At 39.4% G+C, this 17,162-nt stretch overlaps 2 protein-coding genes across 5 annotated transcripts in view; one reads left to right on the top strand and one right to left on the bottom strand.

The window, feature by feature from the left end:
* Positions 1-269: 269 nt before the first annotated feature.
* Positions 270-16,332, bottom strand: LOC114476783 (interferon-induced, double-stranded RNA-activated protein kinase-like). 3 transcript variants are annotated; one of them, XM_028468693.1, is made up of 17 exons: positions 16,050-16,332; positions 9,840-9,972; positions 9,707-9,732; positions 9,503-9,640; positions 9,289-9,421; positions 9,078-9,145; positions 8,895-8,985; positions 8,738-8,802; positions 7,091-7,154; positions 6,588-6,646; positions 6,389-6,508; positions 6,190-6,306; positions 5,905-6,100; positions 2,862-2,999; positions 2,125-2,223; positions 1,586-1,648; positions 270-1,478 (listed from the first exon to the last, which is right to left on the bottom strand). In XM_028468693.1, exons 1-17 carry the CDS (start codon positions 16,151-16,153, stop codon positions 1,356-1,358), a joined length of 1,737 nt encoding a protein of 578 aa, XP_028324494.1. In that variant the 5' UTR covers positions 16,154-16,332; the 3' UTR covers positions 270-1,355. The 3 variants fall into 3 exon arrangements, with proteins under 3 accessions (XP_028324494.1, XP_028324495.1, XP_028324497.1); XM_028468694.1 differs by having other exon boundaries at positions 9,503-9,628; XM_028468696.1 differs by lacking the exon at positions 16,050-16,332 and having other exon boundaries at positions 9,503-9,620; positions 9,840-9,918.
* heatr5b (HEAT repeat containing 5B) overlaps positions 10,267-17,162 on the top strand; it is a 58,926-nt gene continuing 52,030 nt past the window's right edge. For both annotated transcript variants that reach the window (XM_028468691.1, XM_028468690.1), the window contains exon 1: positions 10,267-10,377. The gene's annotated coding sequence lies outside the window, so the exon portion shown is untranslated. The remainder of the gene's footprint in view (positions 10,378-17,162) is intronic.

Below are 17,162 nucleotides of genomic sequence, written 5' to 3'. Positions count from 1 at the left end.
TGCATCTTTTTACATCATGGTGTCATCTTCGAAGGTCTTAAAAAAACTAGTTCATGTTTAAAATGTATGGAGTAGAAAGTACAGGTATTTGTTTTAAAAAAGTAAGGAGTAAAAGTAAAAAGTCGCCAAAAAAAGAAATACTCAAGTAAAGTAGATACCAGAAAAAACTACTTGTCATTTCTGTCAGTAAAACGTGACAAACACTTTTTTCAAAATTGTTTTTTTTTTATTTCAGATATTTATGTTTCATTTACACAAATATAAGCCATTTAAAAGTGCTGTAAAGGTGCAGACTGCAGATAAAATGCACTCAGGGCTTTTATTGTGAAAGGTGAAAATAAGTTTGATTTCAGCGCTGAGCCATGTTTTTGACCACAAAGTGCAGGAGTTTGTACCCATAATGAGGAATTGGCATTCTCAGTGACTCATATTTAATTAGAGTTCACTCGACTGTAGCTTTCAACCCAATAACTCTACAAATATTGGCAAACAATGTAACAAACATGTAATAATGAGTTACAATCAGCTTGTTCAAATGTTCAGACAAAAACCTTTCACATTCTTCTCAAACCATGTCAAAAGTGACCATCTGTAAATAGAACTGTTTATCCAGCTTAACAATTTTTATATTCTTAATTTGTGCCATTAAAATCCCCTGTATGTGCAAACACACGTGGCAATTAAACACTTTCTGATTATGAACTTGAGAATACAGTTACACACTTAGTTTGTGTCATGGTGCCACACGTTGGTTGGCTCTAAATTTAACTCAATTATTCATGTCTTTTTGTTAACATGATGATGGACCAGTGTGAAGTGAGAAAACTCAAATGAATTCAATCATATCTGTCACTGTATCCACGCAGTAATTATGAACACACAATTCATGATCACATAATCATTTCAGTGAGACAAATTATGCCCCAAGACAACAACCACCTCCAAATCAGTTGATAGCTTAGACATACAAGTTTGGACCAAGTAACACCACATTGCAGATAAAAATGACACAACTTTCAAAATCCATGTAGGCTAAGGGAGGCTAAATCCTGCAGAGAGGTTAATGTTCCCATATCATGACATCATGGCTATACAAGCTGAAATCTTAAAAACAATTTCCCTACCTACACATAACAGAAGTGCAATTACAGTTAATAGCAGCCTAAAACATGGTTATGAGCTATGATAGAAAAGGGAATTTTTAAAAATCACGATAAAGTTTAAAGTGTTTCCACCACTGCCCAAAAACAAGACCTTTCAGTCAGTTTTATTAATTTGACTACATCCAAGCCATCATGCCTACATTGAGGTTCATTTAAATCTCCCCTTAAATCAGATAAAACATTTCAGTTATGTCACACTGTTTTGTCATTTTCCGCGCTGACTGACTTTTTCCTCTCCACCAGCTCAGTTTTCACAGAGCTTGCTTCAGGCCGCTCTTCAGGATTCTCACTCAGCATTTTCATGATTACTTGATTCTGCAAATCAAATCAACAAACTTAACATTTCCATTTTACATATGCTGTCTGTGTTTTAACTAAAAATAACATTTTAGTTGAAAGTCCAGGTGTATTTTCCAATTTACCTCAGTGAAAAAGGTTTCTTTGAACTGTTTTGGTAAGTTCTGCCTTCTGACTTCATCCCAAACCTGAAATCAAAACAATAAAAGCACAAACAATAAGTCTTTTAGCTTATGAGGTAACATAATAGTACAATATATTGTGTACGTAATAAAATAAAACTACAGTTTTGAGTTTGATGCTTTCACCTGCTGCATTGTATATACCTGTATATATATATATATATATATATATATATACTGTATATATATATATATCCTATTTATCATTTATTCTCTATCTATCCTTTACTTATCCCTCATCCTTTATATTTATCATTATTATTATTATTGTTGCTGGGTTGTTTCTTTGTTCTTTGTTTTCTGTTTCGCGCACTGATTACCAAGTCAAATTCCTTGTACTGTCCTAAAACTGTACTTGGCCATTAAAACATTTCTGATTCTGATTCTTATTTTTTTGGCAAGAAACTCTCTGCATGTTTTAAGAAAAAAACATATCTAAACATATTTCTTATTATAATGTATTGGTATAAAATGAGATGTACCTGTGCCCTTTCATGACCAGTGGACATTTTCCAGAGCATTTCAAAGCATATAAGACCAAAGGCAAAAATGTCCACTTTCCGGTCATATCTTGTTGTATCCTGCAAAAAAAAGAAGTGAACATATTGTTTTATCGAAAAGCTGGGAGGACACATATATGTATACTAATATGTACCTATTATAATAATTTTGAATTTTTTTGGTAAGAATGAATTAATTTCAAATGAGAAAAAAAAGAATGAGGATCAACTTAGTGCAGTGACTATGAAGGTTAATAAATCGTTATTCCTGGTTACACCCCACCACAAACACAGAAAGTTCTCCAGAAATACACACAATATTGATAAATAAAGCATTCATTACGACATTGGTAAAACTCGTAACACAACAACTAATGAAAGATCACTTGTATAAAATGTTTGGTCTGTTAGAAAAAAGTCTGCAGTGGAGTTTTATTAGCCAAGATGCTGTGTTTAAGATGCACTACCCTCTGCACATCACAACACAAATAACATAGCGCCTGCACTGTGAGACATGGTGGTGGCAGCATCATGCCGTGGGTAGTTTTTCAACAAAAGACCCTGGACATGGGTAAATGATTAAATATTTTTCACAAGTTTTCAGAACGGAATTGGACAAAACATCTGTGTGATTGTAGGATTTCTATAGGCCCTACACTTGATTTTCAATACAGCAGTATAAGAACGTAGAAAGATAAGGGCTAAAATGATCAACTCACTTGTTCAGGAGCCATGTAAGTTCTGGTTCCTGTTTTGGTTCTTTCATTGGGGTTTTCATTGTCATCAGTGTCAGTAGTGACCAGACCAAAATCTCCAATCTTCACCGTTTCATCATTTCCAAACATGATGTTTCCAGGCTAAAACAAAATAAAAATAATCCCTTTATGGAAATTACCATCCAAGTTGACAAGAGTAATGATGATTTAATGCAAATAAAACTGAGTACAAAAGTATCTGTAAAGGTCATGCTATGTCAAGTAGCTTAGTTAGGGCAACAGAAGGTTTAAGCAAAACAAGAACATGTGTTTGTTTAGTCATGCAATGTATTTATTTAAGTTAGTCTAAATATTCTAATTTCTTCCTGGACTGGGGTTTCCACTGGATACGTCTCCGCTGCGCCACGGCACCGATCCGGTATTTCACCGCTGTCCGGTAATTCACACCGGTTGCGTTTTGAGTGCACTGCGGCGCTCTCCGGTTGAACGACTGTGACGTCATGAGACAGAGCAGTTTTCACGATATTTATATAATCGCACGAGAACGCAGTTAAATGTATGTGTTATAAATGCAACAATAAACAGATAAACAGGTCAGTGTTCCTAACGAAGGAGAACAAGAAGGTTGGACTGTCTGGATTTGTCATAGCCACATTTTTTAGCAACAGCCAACAGAGAAGAGGTAAAACTGCACCAGTAAAACATGAACTAAATCAAAGTTGCTGCAGTTTACAGTGTAGTTACAGTATGAGAGGAATCAATATAGTGGATGTGAATTTGCTTCTACACATTATGACGTTTTGGTGATGTATTTACTTGAAATATAATCTGAAGTGTTTTATTTTGAAAAGTAACCCAATATTTTATTGCAGAGTACGTGCTTAATTTCCTGTTTAGTTTCATTTTCTCTGTGCTGATTGATGCGTCGTGCTCCGGTGTCCGCCAGAAATAGAAGCCCTGCGTATATCTATACCGCATCTCGGAAGGAGCAGACACGCACCGCAGCGGACCCGGTGGAAATTCACACATAGAATAAAGTGGAAACCTATCAGATCCGGTGACGCGGCGATGACGTAACGCAGCGGAGTAGCATCCAGTGGAAGTTGAGGGTTAGGCTCTGATATACAAAATATTAGTCCAGAGTTTGATGTGCTAAAGGGTTGTTTATTGAATTGCAGGCAGCAAGACTCCAGATATAAGAAATGGAGAATCAAATTAACAAAAAGGTCAGTCAAAAACAAATCTTATTACATACGCGGGCTTGGCCCCCTAACAAGGGCTAGAAGAACAAACCTAAAGAGACTGTGGCTTTAAGTTGGGCAGACACTGTGCAATTTTTTTTCAATCATATTCAGCTCCAGCTCAAATGGTGCGACTCAATTGCAGAGTCCGAACGTTTGCAGCTCACGATTCATGTTCTCACACTATACGGGCCGACACTCTGACGCAACCTGACTGCTCACGCCGTTCGTCCATACACGACACCTCGGAGTCTTGTTTCCGGAAATGCAACGTAAAAAATATAAGAAGAAGAACTCAGAAGTGTTGCCATTAAAACAGAAGAAGGAAAACTCGGGGGTGGATAGACACTCACGATGCTAAGCAAAAAGAAACGCGCTGCCTTGGCAATTTGTGCTATTCTCTGCGAAGAAGCTTCAACAAAGAAAAGGCGGTGACGTGTGTGGACCAGGAATTGGCTGGACAGACGTGGGCAGTACGGTCCGTCAATTCTAAAGCGGTCCTACAGTGTTTGCGCAGTGTGAGAGTTTGAGGTAAGCCGTTTCGTGGCACTGCTTCAACAGTGTGATACCCTCACGAGGAGCGACCAGGATTTCAAACAGGTTTGATTTTCTTGTGACCATACGATTGCTGATTGGGAGCTGGTTGTGAGGTATTTATCACTTCTCGTGATCCCATGTATATTACACAATGCAAGACACGATTTAGCTGAGGCAAGAACAGGAAATGCCGCTGGCTAAAAACTGTGGAGGCTAATAATGTTACAGCTTTGTTGTGTGTTTGGGTACCAGAATAGGAGGAATAACGTTAGTGGACATAAATTAAAGTTTTATAGGATTCCAGCGAACACTCGTGTTCAGAAAAAATGAAGACAATTGGGGTTTTGCCTCTAGGCTAAGCCCCGCCCAACAAGATACCTCACAATGTTTACAAACAATCAAAGGGTCTATTACCCGGCACAGGAGTTGATTTTCACCCAGCTTTTATGATTGTGAATTGGAAACAGAAGGGAATTTCATCAAATCCAGCTCAGGGTTTTAGCCAGGTTGAGAGTAAGGAGAGATTCCGGCTCAGTTAAACAGGAACAGCTGTTTCATCAAAGCGTAAATACTTCCGTTACCATGGTAATAAAGTCTGTGCCACAAACCTGCCCCGGACCAGGTTTCAGTAGCAGGCTTGGTTTACCTGCTGCTCAGGCTACTACTGTGAAGACCAACTTTAGCCGTTTACTGCTTTTAAAATGTTGAAAGCACAAGAAACTTCTTCAAAGTGTCCGTCCTTTATTTCTCGCTCTCTGATCAATAACAACTTTGTCTCAGCATTCGTTTCTATTGGCTGTTTACTGCAGTAGAATCTGTGTCCTCACGTCGTGTTCTGTAAATTTGTGATTGACCACACGGGTCTTCTGCAGATGCTCACTTGACCTAAACACTGTCGGCTGAACCACTGCGCTTCAAGATGAGTTTCATGAAATGGACAAAGCCTGCGTGGTCAGAGAGGGTGTGGCTAAACCAGGCTGTAACTTGTAAGCCCAGTTCTTTTAAACACATTGTGTTTTAAACACATTTTGATGTCTAGTAGTGTGGGAGGACAAAAAACACAAAAACCCAGACCACAACAACCCCTATGTTTGTGCTATATGAGTAGAAGCTAAGGGAATATAAGACATAGCTGCATTCTTAAAATGAAAATAATCACCAAAATCCTTGAGATTTCTTATTTTACCAATAATGCACAGAATAGAGGGATATAGGATAGATTGCAGTGTTCATACTTGTGATTGGGCCAATAAAGCCCAAAATCTCACCTTAAGGTCCCTGTGGATGAACTTCGAGGAGTGAATGTACTCGACTCCACAGATTATTTGCTCAGCAATGGGCAGACTTTTCTCTCGTCTCTCTGAGGCTTGTAGAGAATCTTTATTTTTCTCCTTGATCCAGTGTTTCAGTGTTTTCTTATCACACAGCTCCATCAAGATGTAGAGGTACTGTGGGGTTGAATTGCTAGTTTTGATAAAGAGCAAAGAAAAGATAAAACATTTAACACCATACCTTTTTACACCAGGACATTTTGGAGAGGAGTTGAAACTTACTCAGATTGAGTGTAGTTCACATCTTCTAAGTGTGAACTCTCCATCCAACAGTCGTAGTACCGAACAATGTTTGTAAAGTGGAGCTGGGATAAGGCCTTTGCCTCGCGCAGAGCTTTCCTGATCAGATTAAGATAAACAAACTATAGCTAACGTCTCCTATGAACATCCCAATAATGGCTTGTATGAAAAGTATACTTACTCTTTACCAGAGACACACTTTATTGCATAGAATTTGTCAATAAGCTTCCTCCTGACTTTGAAAACACTCCCAAAACCACCTTTGCCAAGACGCTCAAGTAATTCATACTCTGATTTAAATCTGCAGATGATAACAAAGTCAATCTCACACAGTAACAAAAATTATTCATGTGTATTGGTTTAGGGTGGCTTTTTAGTACCTTGACTGAGCTGGATCATCTCTTTGATTGTTTTCCTGGATAGAAGATTTTTCAGCAAACTTGTACGGAGGAGAAACAACATCAATTATCAAACATTGTCCATTCAATCAAACACCCAGATTAGTCATGACATTGGTACCAATAAGAAGTGAAATGAAAAACACAGGTTTCCTCTTTATTTATTGCCTTTGTGCATTCCCAGTTCTACTGCCTGTGCTAAGTCTTTGTTCAATAATCCCTCCTCCTCCATTGTCTCTTACAGGTGAATGCCATCTTCTCGATTACCCTCAACTACTTAAGGTGTGCTCAGACACAAATTGCTTGCTGGAGAGTTGTTGATAATTCTGGCAACTGTGGCTGTCCTTTGTAACTTTGTGTTTTCAACAGCTTTATTCGTTTTTGTACAACTGGGACACAAAAAATGTTTTTTAGTATGTGCCCTCACCTGTGTTATTTACCATCTCTCCTTCCACAAACTACCAACACCCTAACGTGACACCAACCTGTTCCGGTAAAAGTTTTAAGTCACCAGCATCCTTTGCGAGTGGGGGCAGCTTGGGGGAATCCCTTCAAGATACAAGAAGACATAATAAATGCTTGCAATGTTCTGAGGAAAGCTACACTTGAAATGAAATAACTTTATTTGGAACACAAAAATCTAAACAAATATTAACAAATAATACAAGTTTGAGAAAGAAGTAGGGCAAAGTATACACTTTTTGTTAATCCCTACCCCATTTTAAAGCTGTACTACTTGAATCTTAAACCATGACAGAGGGGCATGGCTGAATTCCAACCGTAAATCCCACCCCCCTCTCTGTTAATCCCTCCCAGTCTCCTCCTCTGGAAGTGCACGAAGTCGCGCACGAGCGCTGAACGTGCAAACGCATAGGTTGACAGTCTGAAGTTGCATCCAAGCATCTCCTAGTTCGTCTTTTGTTGCTGAAAATAAATGTCATTGTCACGGGTTCGTGTTAGCACCGTGCACGCGCTTCACTATATATCGCGGCAGCCAATGAGGAGGCTCCTTTGTGGGCTCTGCTCACCCCTCCTTTCTCCAAATCCTGTGATTGGAGCTGGAGGGGGTGACCGCCAAGATCTTGTCTTCCGGGATTTTATTAACTAAAATACTTAATTAAAAGGCACAGACTCATATACTATATGATGCTAATAAGAATATTTTTTTTAATTAAAGAAAATTATTTGAGTACCCCAACTCTCCATCTTATCCCATTTCAAATCATATATATACATATATATATATATACACCTATACTACATAAATGTTTATATAAATGTATAATACTGTGTATACATATATACTGTATACACTACTTAAATACCCAAAGAACTATATAGTAAATTTGTATTTGTAAATTTCCACATTACAGTGGGGCAAAAAAGTATTTAGTCAGCCACCAATTGTGCAAGTTCTCCCACTTAAAAGATGAGAGAGGCCTGTAATTTTCATCATAGGTATCAACTATGTCCATGTTGCCCAGCGACAGCCCTAAAACATCACTGCTCTAGAGGAGATCTGCATGGAGGAATGGGCCAAAATACCAGCAACAGTGTATGAAAACCTTGTGAAGACTTACAGAAAAGGTTTGACCTCCATCATTGCCAACAAAGGGTACATTATAAAGTATTGAGATTAACTTTTGTTATTGACCAAATACTTATTTTCCACCATAATTTGAATGAATAAATTCATTAAAATCCTACAATGTGACTTTCTGGATTTCTTTCTCATTTTGTCTTTCATAGTTGAAGTATACCTACTGTATGACGAAAAATTCAGGCCTCACTCATCTTTTTAAGTGGGAGTACTTGCACAATTGGTGGCTGAGCAAATACTTTTTTGCCCCACTGTATATAAATGTATTATATATACATACTAAATAAATATCCACATAAGTATTTAACATATACAAAGCAATTATAATGTAACAATTTTCATTATTTGATCTATATCCCCCTTACACTTCCAGTTATCACAGTTCCTCTCCTATATACCTGATTATATTGATTTTTTTTGTACTTTTTAAACAGATTAATGCTTGTACTACTTTTAAACTTAATCTCCAAACTGTTCTTGAACTTTCTATGAGCCTCTTGCCTTTATACCATCATTCGTCAAAAATACTTACAGTGAAGAGTTTGGGACATCTCTGGATGGCAGATTGTTGTCACACAAGATCGGCTCAGGCAATACCTGATAAGCACATACCAGTGTTTGAAAGTTTCCACTTAACCAGAAGTTTCCATTAGCTGACAAAAAATGAGCACTAGTTTTAAAAAACTCACCTCAACCTGGGCGGAGCTTGAAGAAGATTCAAAGATTACAAACTCACTTTCACTGGTCGGTACATTTTGTGACGACTGCTCTTTAGACTCCCTTGAAAAAGATTACGACAGACAAATGAACTTTAATGTTGTTTGATCATTTAAGTTATCTGCTGTTATTAACAAAAACAAGAAAAACCTCACTGAGTTGCTGATGGTCCTGATGTATCTGATTGTGCGCCATTTTCGGACACAGTTGACCCAACAGACACCTTAAAATGAAGAAAATATACTGGTAAACATCTATTTGTGTGTGATTTTAAAAAACAACAAAAAAGACAATGTTTAGATTTGGTTTCTTAATTCATCATGGCTGCACACACTGTAGCAGAGCTAAAACATGCATCATGCCTACCTTACTGTCCCAATCTGATTGTTCCTGGAGTGCTTCCCAGGCCAGTTTAGCTGCATGTTTTATGGCCTCCCTTTTTGTCTTACCCTCAGCTTGTGGGTAATCTCTCTTGTCGATGTGTGCTTTGTAAACAAATCTGTTGTAGAGAAATTACATTTCATTCTACATCCAATAGACAGTTGCCAATGCTTCACTACAGAGGATGAATCACACTTACCGTAGGTCATGGGGTGGTCCATGCTTATCTACTTCAATATAAGTTGATGTGAGGCCTTGTTTCTGACAGTAATGGTTGAGAATTCCCAGGTAGTCTGTCACCTTAACGGTACTGTCACCTAGGGATCTAGTCACGTTACTGAAACAAATCTCATTTTAACAGGTTTAAGTAGCAATTACCAAAGCTTTCAATGAATCTACTCACTGTGTAACCGAATTTTCATTAGGAATCTAAATAAATGCACAAATGTCAGAAATTGAGAAACAAAGTATTATTAACATACAGCAAGCACAGTGCTTAAATTCAAGTTTGAGGAAAATATGTTAAATAACCTTACAGAGTCTGCATGGGGGGCTTCCTCCTGCAAGCGTTTCCAAGCATTTTCAGCAGCCGCATGTCTCGCTTTTTTCTTTGAATTACCGACACCTTCAGGATGTGAAACACCATCCAGCACCACCCTGAAGGTAAACCTGTGGAGAAAATAGCAAAGCTTCACCACACAGAAATGTTATGCCTAAACCAGGGGTGGGCCTTCCATGGGGGCACCCCACCTCTCCTGCAATTTGATTGGCTGCCCCATGCCCCCTATCTGGAAATTCTCTGGATCCATAACCATGTTTAAACTGGAGAAATAATATTTCAGTGGCCCTGAATAACATTTATTGAGTGTCTCGTTAACCAAATCTGCTTGTATGACAGTTTTATACCTATAACATGGTTAATGCTGACATGTGTCCACACATCATCAGGGCCTCTCTCACCTAGACCACCTGATTCAGATCAGTGATCAGGTGGAGAGGGAGGAGGTGTATAGTGGGCTGAGCGGACCAAAGGAAAGGAGGCACAACACCATCGACCAGCAGCAGACATGCAGGGTGAGTTCCTTCTCCTCCCACTCAATGTTTGTTATTTTATCTTGGACTGGATATTACTGGTTCCTGTAATCATAGTATTTAATGTAGATTTTAGGGGTGTTGAAAAAAATTGATTCGGCGATATATCGAGATACTACGTCGCGTGATTTATTATTATTTTTATTATACTTTTTTACCTTTATTTAACCAGAAAAGTATTTTCCACTGCAGGAGACATTGTAACTGCACAAAGAAGTACACTGAAACCTGGGCATGTTGACCAGTTTGTGTTTTTTCAATTAAATCTAAAAAGAAATTACTAACTTTCTGCTTGTATTTGTTGTTCTAGGCATTTACCTCAGTTAAGTTGCACTCGAGTCATGTTGCACTAAAGTCAAAGTTGGTTTAAAAGCCACAGGCAGATTGTATTTTATTTTTTTTATTTTAAGTTGTTGACACATTGCATGTTAAAGCCAATGTTTTAAAATATATTTCATACATAATGTTCTCATGAAGATGTACAAATTTACAGATTAGTTGTTTATGAAGTCATATATATATATATAAATCGCAATAATCACCTTGTACTTTAATATGGGAATATATCGTATCGTATTGTGACCTATGTATCGGGATACGAATCATATCACCAGATGCCAGGCAATGCACACCCCGAGACATCGGCTTCATTTGGGTCGGTCAGGTACGGGCCTATGTATCCCATAATCACCGTCCGGTCCTTATATAAACAGTGTTTCATAATCTAAGCAAAGACAATCAACGAAATAAAATAATATAAACTTAATGAGTGTGTGTGTTGGGGGGCGTGTCCATAGCAGCGGGTAGTATAGATATATATAATAAAATGTTATTTCTTGTCTATATACGTACATAGGGATGTAACGATTAAACGTAAGGCAGTTAAAATTCGATTCATAGGTATCACGGTTCACATTGATGCTCTAAATCGTAGTACTTTTTTAAACAGCAGAGGGCGCTATATATTTATCCTTCTCGTCTAAAAGCGTAGGCGGCAGGCGGAATCTGCAACTACTTTCTTTCTGGCCGCCATCTACTCTTAAACATGTTCATAAATGATTCTTTACGCCTTTAGCACCGAAAAAATATCTGTAATATTACGTGAATATCTGTAAAAGTCAGGTTTTTCTATTAGCTCTGTCTGCTAGCATAGCTTCTCTTCTTCACTGCAAGGATATCTGCATGCCAACCGACCACTGGGTTACTAGCGCCCTCTGCTGGTCCAAACAAATATCTGACATAAATACAGTGCAATGACTGTTTTTTTTTAAGTCCAATTGTTAAGGCACAAAATACATTTTCAGTTGCACACAAATAACTATTATGTAGTTTTGCTTTGTTTACTATAGAACCAGAATTTAAATTAATAGGCTTCTTCTTCATTTGTATTATTCCTTTATTTATTTTATTCAAGATTTATTTTTAGTTAAATTGCCTTGTTTTGAATAGTTTATCAAGGGATTCTTTTGAAAATTAAATATAAAAAGAAAATAGTACAGTATTTTCTATTTTTTTTCCCCCCCCAAAAAATAAAGGACTATTTGTCTACATTCCCATTTTGTAAAATAAATCGTGAGAGAATCGTATCGTGAACCCAGTATCAGAATCAGAATCAGAATCAGAATCAGAAATGTTTTATTTGCCATGTACAGTTTTAAGGACAGTACAAGGAATTTGACTTGGTGGTTGGTGCACAAAACAAACAACAAAAAGAAATAAAAACAAAACAACAAAGAACAACCCAGCAACAATAATAATAATAATAATGATAAATATAAAGGATGAGGGATAAATAAAGGATAGATAGAGAATAAAGGATAAATAGGATAAATATAAATATATATATACAGTGCAGCAGATATCAAGCTGGTGGAGGTGGTGATCGGGTGGGGGGGGGGGGGGGTTCAGTGGGTGACTTGGGGTGTGTTCATGTGGATGGTGGCAGAGGGAAAGAAGCTGTTTTTGTGTCTGGAGGTTCTGGTCCTGATGGACCGAAACCTCCTACCAGAAGGGAGAGATTGAAACAGTTTATGACCGGGGTGGGAGGGGTCGGCCACAATCTTTCCTGCACGCCTCAAAATCCTGGAGGCGTACAGGTCCTGGAGGGAGGGCAGATTGCAGCCGATGACCTTCTCTGCAGAGTGGATGATACGCTGCAGTCTGGCCTTGTCCTTGGCCGTAGCTGCAGCGTACCAAATGGTGATGGAGGAGCAGAGGATGGACTGGATGATGGAGCTGTAGAAGTTCACCATCATCTTTGTTGGCAGACTGAACTTCTTCAGCTGCCGCAGAAAGTACATCCTCTGCTGAGCTTTTTTGATAAGGGAGCTGATGTTCAGCTCCCACTTGAGGTCCTGAGTGATGATGGTCCCCAGGAAGCAGAAGTACTCTACAGAGCTCACTGTAGAGTCTCCCAGGGTGAGGGGGGTGAGGGGGGCTGGGTTCTTCCTGAAGTCTGCTATCATCTCCACTGTCTTTAAAGCATTGAGCTCCAGGTTGTTCTGGCTGCACCAGGACACCAGCCGGTCTGTCTCCCACCTGTAGTCAGACTCGTCTCCATCAGCGATGAGACCGATGATGGTCGTGTCGTCTGCAAACTTCAGGAGTTTGACCGACTGGTGAGAGGAGGTGCAGCTGTTGGTGTACAGGGAGAAGAGCAGAGGAGAAAGAACACAGCCCTGAGGAGATCCAGTGCTGATGGTCCGGGGAGCAGAGATGGTTTTTCCCAGCTTCACGTGCTGCTTCCTGTCAGACAGGAAGTCTGTGATCCACCTGCAGGTGGAGTCTGGCACGTTCAGCTGGGAAAGCTTGTCCTGAAGGAGAGCTGGGATTATAGTGTTGAAAGCAGAGCTGAAGTCCACAAACAGGATCCTGGCGTAGGAGCCTGGGGAGTCCAGGTGCTGGAGGATGAAGTGGAGAGCCAGGTTTACAGCATCGTCTACGGACCTGTTGGATCTATAGGCAAACTGCAGGGGGTCCAGGTGGGGGTCGGTGATGTCCTTGATGTGGGAGAGCATGAGGCGTTCAAAGGACTTCATGACCACAGATGTCAGAGCGATGGGTCTGTAGTCATTAAGTCCTGTGATCCTCAGCTTTTTAGGGACAGGAACGATGGTGGAGGCCTTAAAACAGGCTGGTACGGTGCATGTCTCCAGTGAGGTGTTAAAAATGTCTGTGAACACTGGAGACAGCTGATCAGCACAGTGCTTTAAGGTAGAAGGAGAGACAGAGTCCGGTCCACAAGCCTTACGGGGGTTTTGTCTCCTGAAAAGTCTATTCACATCTCTCTCTTTGATGGAGAAAGGTGTCTCTGTAGGAGGGGGGAGGAGGGGGGAAGATAGGGGAGAGAGCCTCTGTAGGCAGCTGGGGTGAAACTGTAGCTTTGATGTGGGGGGTGAAGGTGTTGGAGTGAGGCTGGTCAGAGGTGTGAGGAGGGTTGGAGTCAGGTCTGTCCCATTGTCTGTCAAATCTACAATAGAAGTTATTCAGACTGTTGGCCAGGCAGAGGTCGTTAGCAGCAGCAGGGGCTCTGGGCTTGTAGTGTGTAATTTGCCTGAGCCCTCTACAGACAGAAGCCGAGTCATTTGCAGAGAACTGATGTAACTTCTCTGAGTACAAACGTTTGGCTCTTCTCACCTCCTTTTCAAACGTGTACTTCGACTCTCTGTACCTGGCTCTGTCTCCACCCCTGAAAGCGTCCTCTTTGTCTGCCCTCAGCCCTCTGAGCTTAGCTGTGAACCAGGGTTTGTCATTGTTATAACTCACCCTGGTCTTTGATGGAATGCAGCTGTCCTCACAGAAGCTGATGTAGGACGTCACAGCGTCTGTAAACTCATCCAGAGAACTGTTCGCAGACCTGAAAACATCCCAGTCAGTACAGTCCAAACACTCCTGGAGTTTCTCCACTGCTTCACTGGTCCATTGTTTAGATTCCTTCACCACAGGTTTACAGAGCTTCAGCCTCTGTCTGTATGAAGGAATCAGATGGACCATCAAATGGTCCGATAGGCCCAGTGCAGCACGGGAAACGGCGTGATAAGCACTGCTTAGTGTGGTGTAACAGTGATCCAGTGTCTTCTCCTCTCTGGTCGGACATTTAATTAATTGTCTATATTTGGGGAGCTGGTGTGAGAGGTCCCCTTTATTAAAGTCACCAAGCACAATGATAAAAGAGTCCGGGTAGGTCCGCTCCATGCACAGGATCTGGTCGGCGAGTGTGCGCTGTGCCTCGCGCACATCAGCTGACGGTGGGATGTACACACCAACCAGGATGAATGAAGCGAACTCACGGGGAGAATAGAAGGGTTTGCTGTTGATAATAAAGGATTCCAGGTGAGGAGAGCAGTGCTGGAGGATCACTGTCACGTCGTTACACCAGTTACTGTTCACATAAAAGCAGATTCCTCCACCTTTCTTCTTCCCGGTGAGCTCCGCGTCTCGGTCCGCTCTGTGAAGTTGGAAGCCGGCCAACTGCAGCGCAGAGTCCGGTACCGCTCCACACAGCCACGTTTCCGTGAAGCACAGAACAGAAGATGAGGAGAAGTCTCTGTTTCTACCTAACAGCAGCTGGAGTTCGTCCACTTTGTTACACAGTGAGCGCACGTTAGAGAGGAATATCCCCGGTAACGGTGTGCGCCGGCCGCGCTGGCGGAGGCGCACAAGCGCACCAGCTCTTTTTCCTCTCCTCCGGCGCTTCACTGCGTGAGCAAAGGTGAGCGCACCTTTGAGTAAAATGTCCAGTAAATCCACAGAGGAAGCGATGAAAGTGGGAAATAAATCTCTCGGGGTTGTTGCCCTGACGTTCAAGAGCTCTTCTCTTGAAAAAAAGAAGCCAGTTGCGGATTTTACAACAAAAACAAGACAAAAAAGTGCGGACCAACACACCACAGCAGCCATCCGCGGCGCCATCTTGGATAGTTTTTTCGTTACATCGTGAATCGAATCGTTACATCCCTATACGTACACCGGGCATGAGTAACTCTCGACCTACATTCATCATGACTCTTCACCATTTGATTTAATTTTATTTCAAACATGAACACAACAGCAGTATATTTACCACACTGAAAATGATCATAATAGTAATCTAAAAAAAAAAAAAAAATCAAACAAATTGAGGATAAATGGATACACAAAAAGGAGTAGGAGGAAGTATGAACTTATATGATCCTACCCTTTGTAATAACAAATAACTTTTGGCTTTAAAGTAAGGCAGTAAAATGAAAAATATACACACTTCATTATAGTGATTCTGATTTATTATGCATTTTTAATGAATGTATATCCGATAAGCCTCTCATTCAGGGAGTGATGGTTTGTTTTGGAAGTAATAAATTGCATCTGAAGTTATACTCAGTTATACTAGAGTAGTTTTTTTTTTTTTTTAACGAGATACTTTTACTTCTACTTGAGTAATAATATTATGAAGTAACAGCACTTTTACTTGAGTACTGTAGTTGTTTACTCTACCCACCACTGTTTTTAAGTTTAGTCTTAGTACATATTCAGAGCCATAAATGCAATAATGGGATTCATAAATGACATAATTTCAGTTTTCGGTCTTGATTTTCTAATTTTCGGTTTCGGCCTGTAATTTTCATGTCTTGTTAAATGTTGTCATTTTCTTCCATGTAATAAAAATGAATTAAACTCACGTTCTCAGATGAGCAGGACCTTCACAGTCAACCTCCTCGTATTGCGGTGGTGCCATATTATGTTTCTGGGAATATTCATTCAGTTTGGCGATATAGTCCTCCATAATGACTCAGCTAATAATGCACCTTAGCAAAAAAAAAACACTATATACAGTAAATATATCTATCTATGAAAGACAAAGTCAAAGAACAACAACAGTCTCCACTGCTGCGCGTTGATCTCAGAACAGAAAAAAGAAGGAAAAAAGAAAAAACCTCTGGAAGTTTCGATTCATTGCTTCACAATAATCGAAACTGAAAGTAAAAAGAAACGCAGTCGCTCCCAGTTTTTTAAGATGCGTCATCAGTGCTGGGCAGGTACTAAATTATACATTTCTAGATTCATTTGTGTTTATTTTTACACATAAACTCAAGATATATGCTATAAATGCGTGTGCTCACTGAGCTTAGGCAACAAGAAAAAATAAATAATGATTATATTATATATACGTACATTTATTTATTTAGGATTATTGAAGCAATATTTAAATTGCAAAAGGCTTTGTGTGTGAAGGAATATTTCCTAAATGTACACATGTTATAACAGTGTTTAATCACTATTACATCTCTCAGCAGTTGAAAATGAGATTCATCACATTATTGCTTTGGCCATTTTTGAAAATTTAGATATATCTTCACACAATACCATGACAATTTTGGTAAATATTATATAAAATAAACAACTACATCAAATAAAAATGGCTTTTCCCCATCTTTTAAGTCAGTCATTAGTTCTTCATATAGTAAATAAATACTGTTTACATTGTAAAGTATGTACACAATGTAAAATACATAATAATATGCTGCATCAATGGTTCTCAGATAAGAATGTTTTCCCTTTGGGATACATAAAAGTTTTTTTTTTTTTTTTATTAAAAAAACAAGGTATACATACATCAAATCCATCAGTTATGGTTTCTTAAAATCTTCTTATACAGTGTTTCTCAAATGGGGGTATGTGTATCCTTGGGTACGCAATGGCACTACTTGAGAGAGAGAAAGAGAGAGAGGAAAATTAACAAATGAAAGAATTAAAAATATGGGGTTTTATAATGTTTATTTTTAGTTTTAAAT

The sequence above is a fragment of the Gouania willdenowi genome, chromosome 15 (genome assembly GCF_900634775.1).
Source record: "Gouania willdenowi chromosome 15, fGouWil2.1, whole genome shotgun sequence".
Lineage (NCBI taxonomy): Eukaryota > Metazoa > Chordata > Actinopteri > Blenniiformes > Gobiesocidae > Gouania > Gouania willdenowi.
The sequence above is the reverse complement of the archived record's forward strand: the minus strand, read 5'-3'. Positions and strand labels throughout refer to the sequence as shown.

Excerpts from the sequence above, each read along its gene's own strand:
- LOC114476783 (XM_028468693.1), bottom strand. The coding sequence starts at position 16,153 with ATGGAGGACTATATCGCCAAACTGAATGAATATTCCCAGAAACATAAT. Across the intron at positions 9,733-9,839 it reads AAGCCCCCCATGCAGACTCT|ATTCCTAATGAAAATTCGGT; the intron begins GTAAGGTTATTT and ends GCATTTATTTAG. Across the intron at positions 6,509-6,587 it reads GATGATCCAGCTCAGTCAAG|ATTTAAATCAGAGTATGAAT; the intron begins GTACTAAAAAGC and ends TATCATCTGCAG.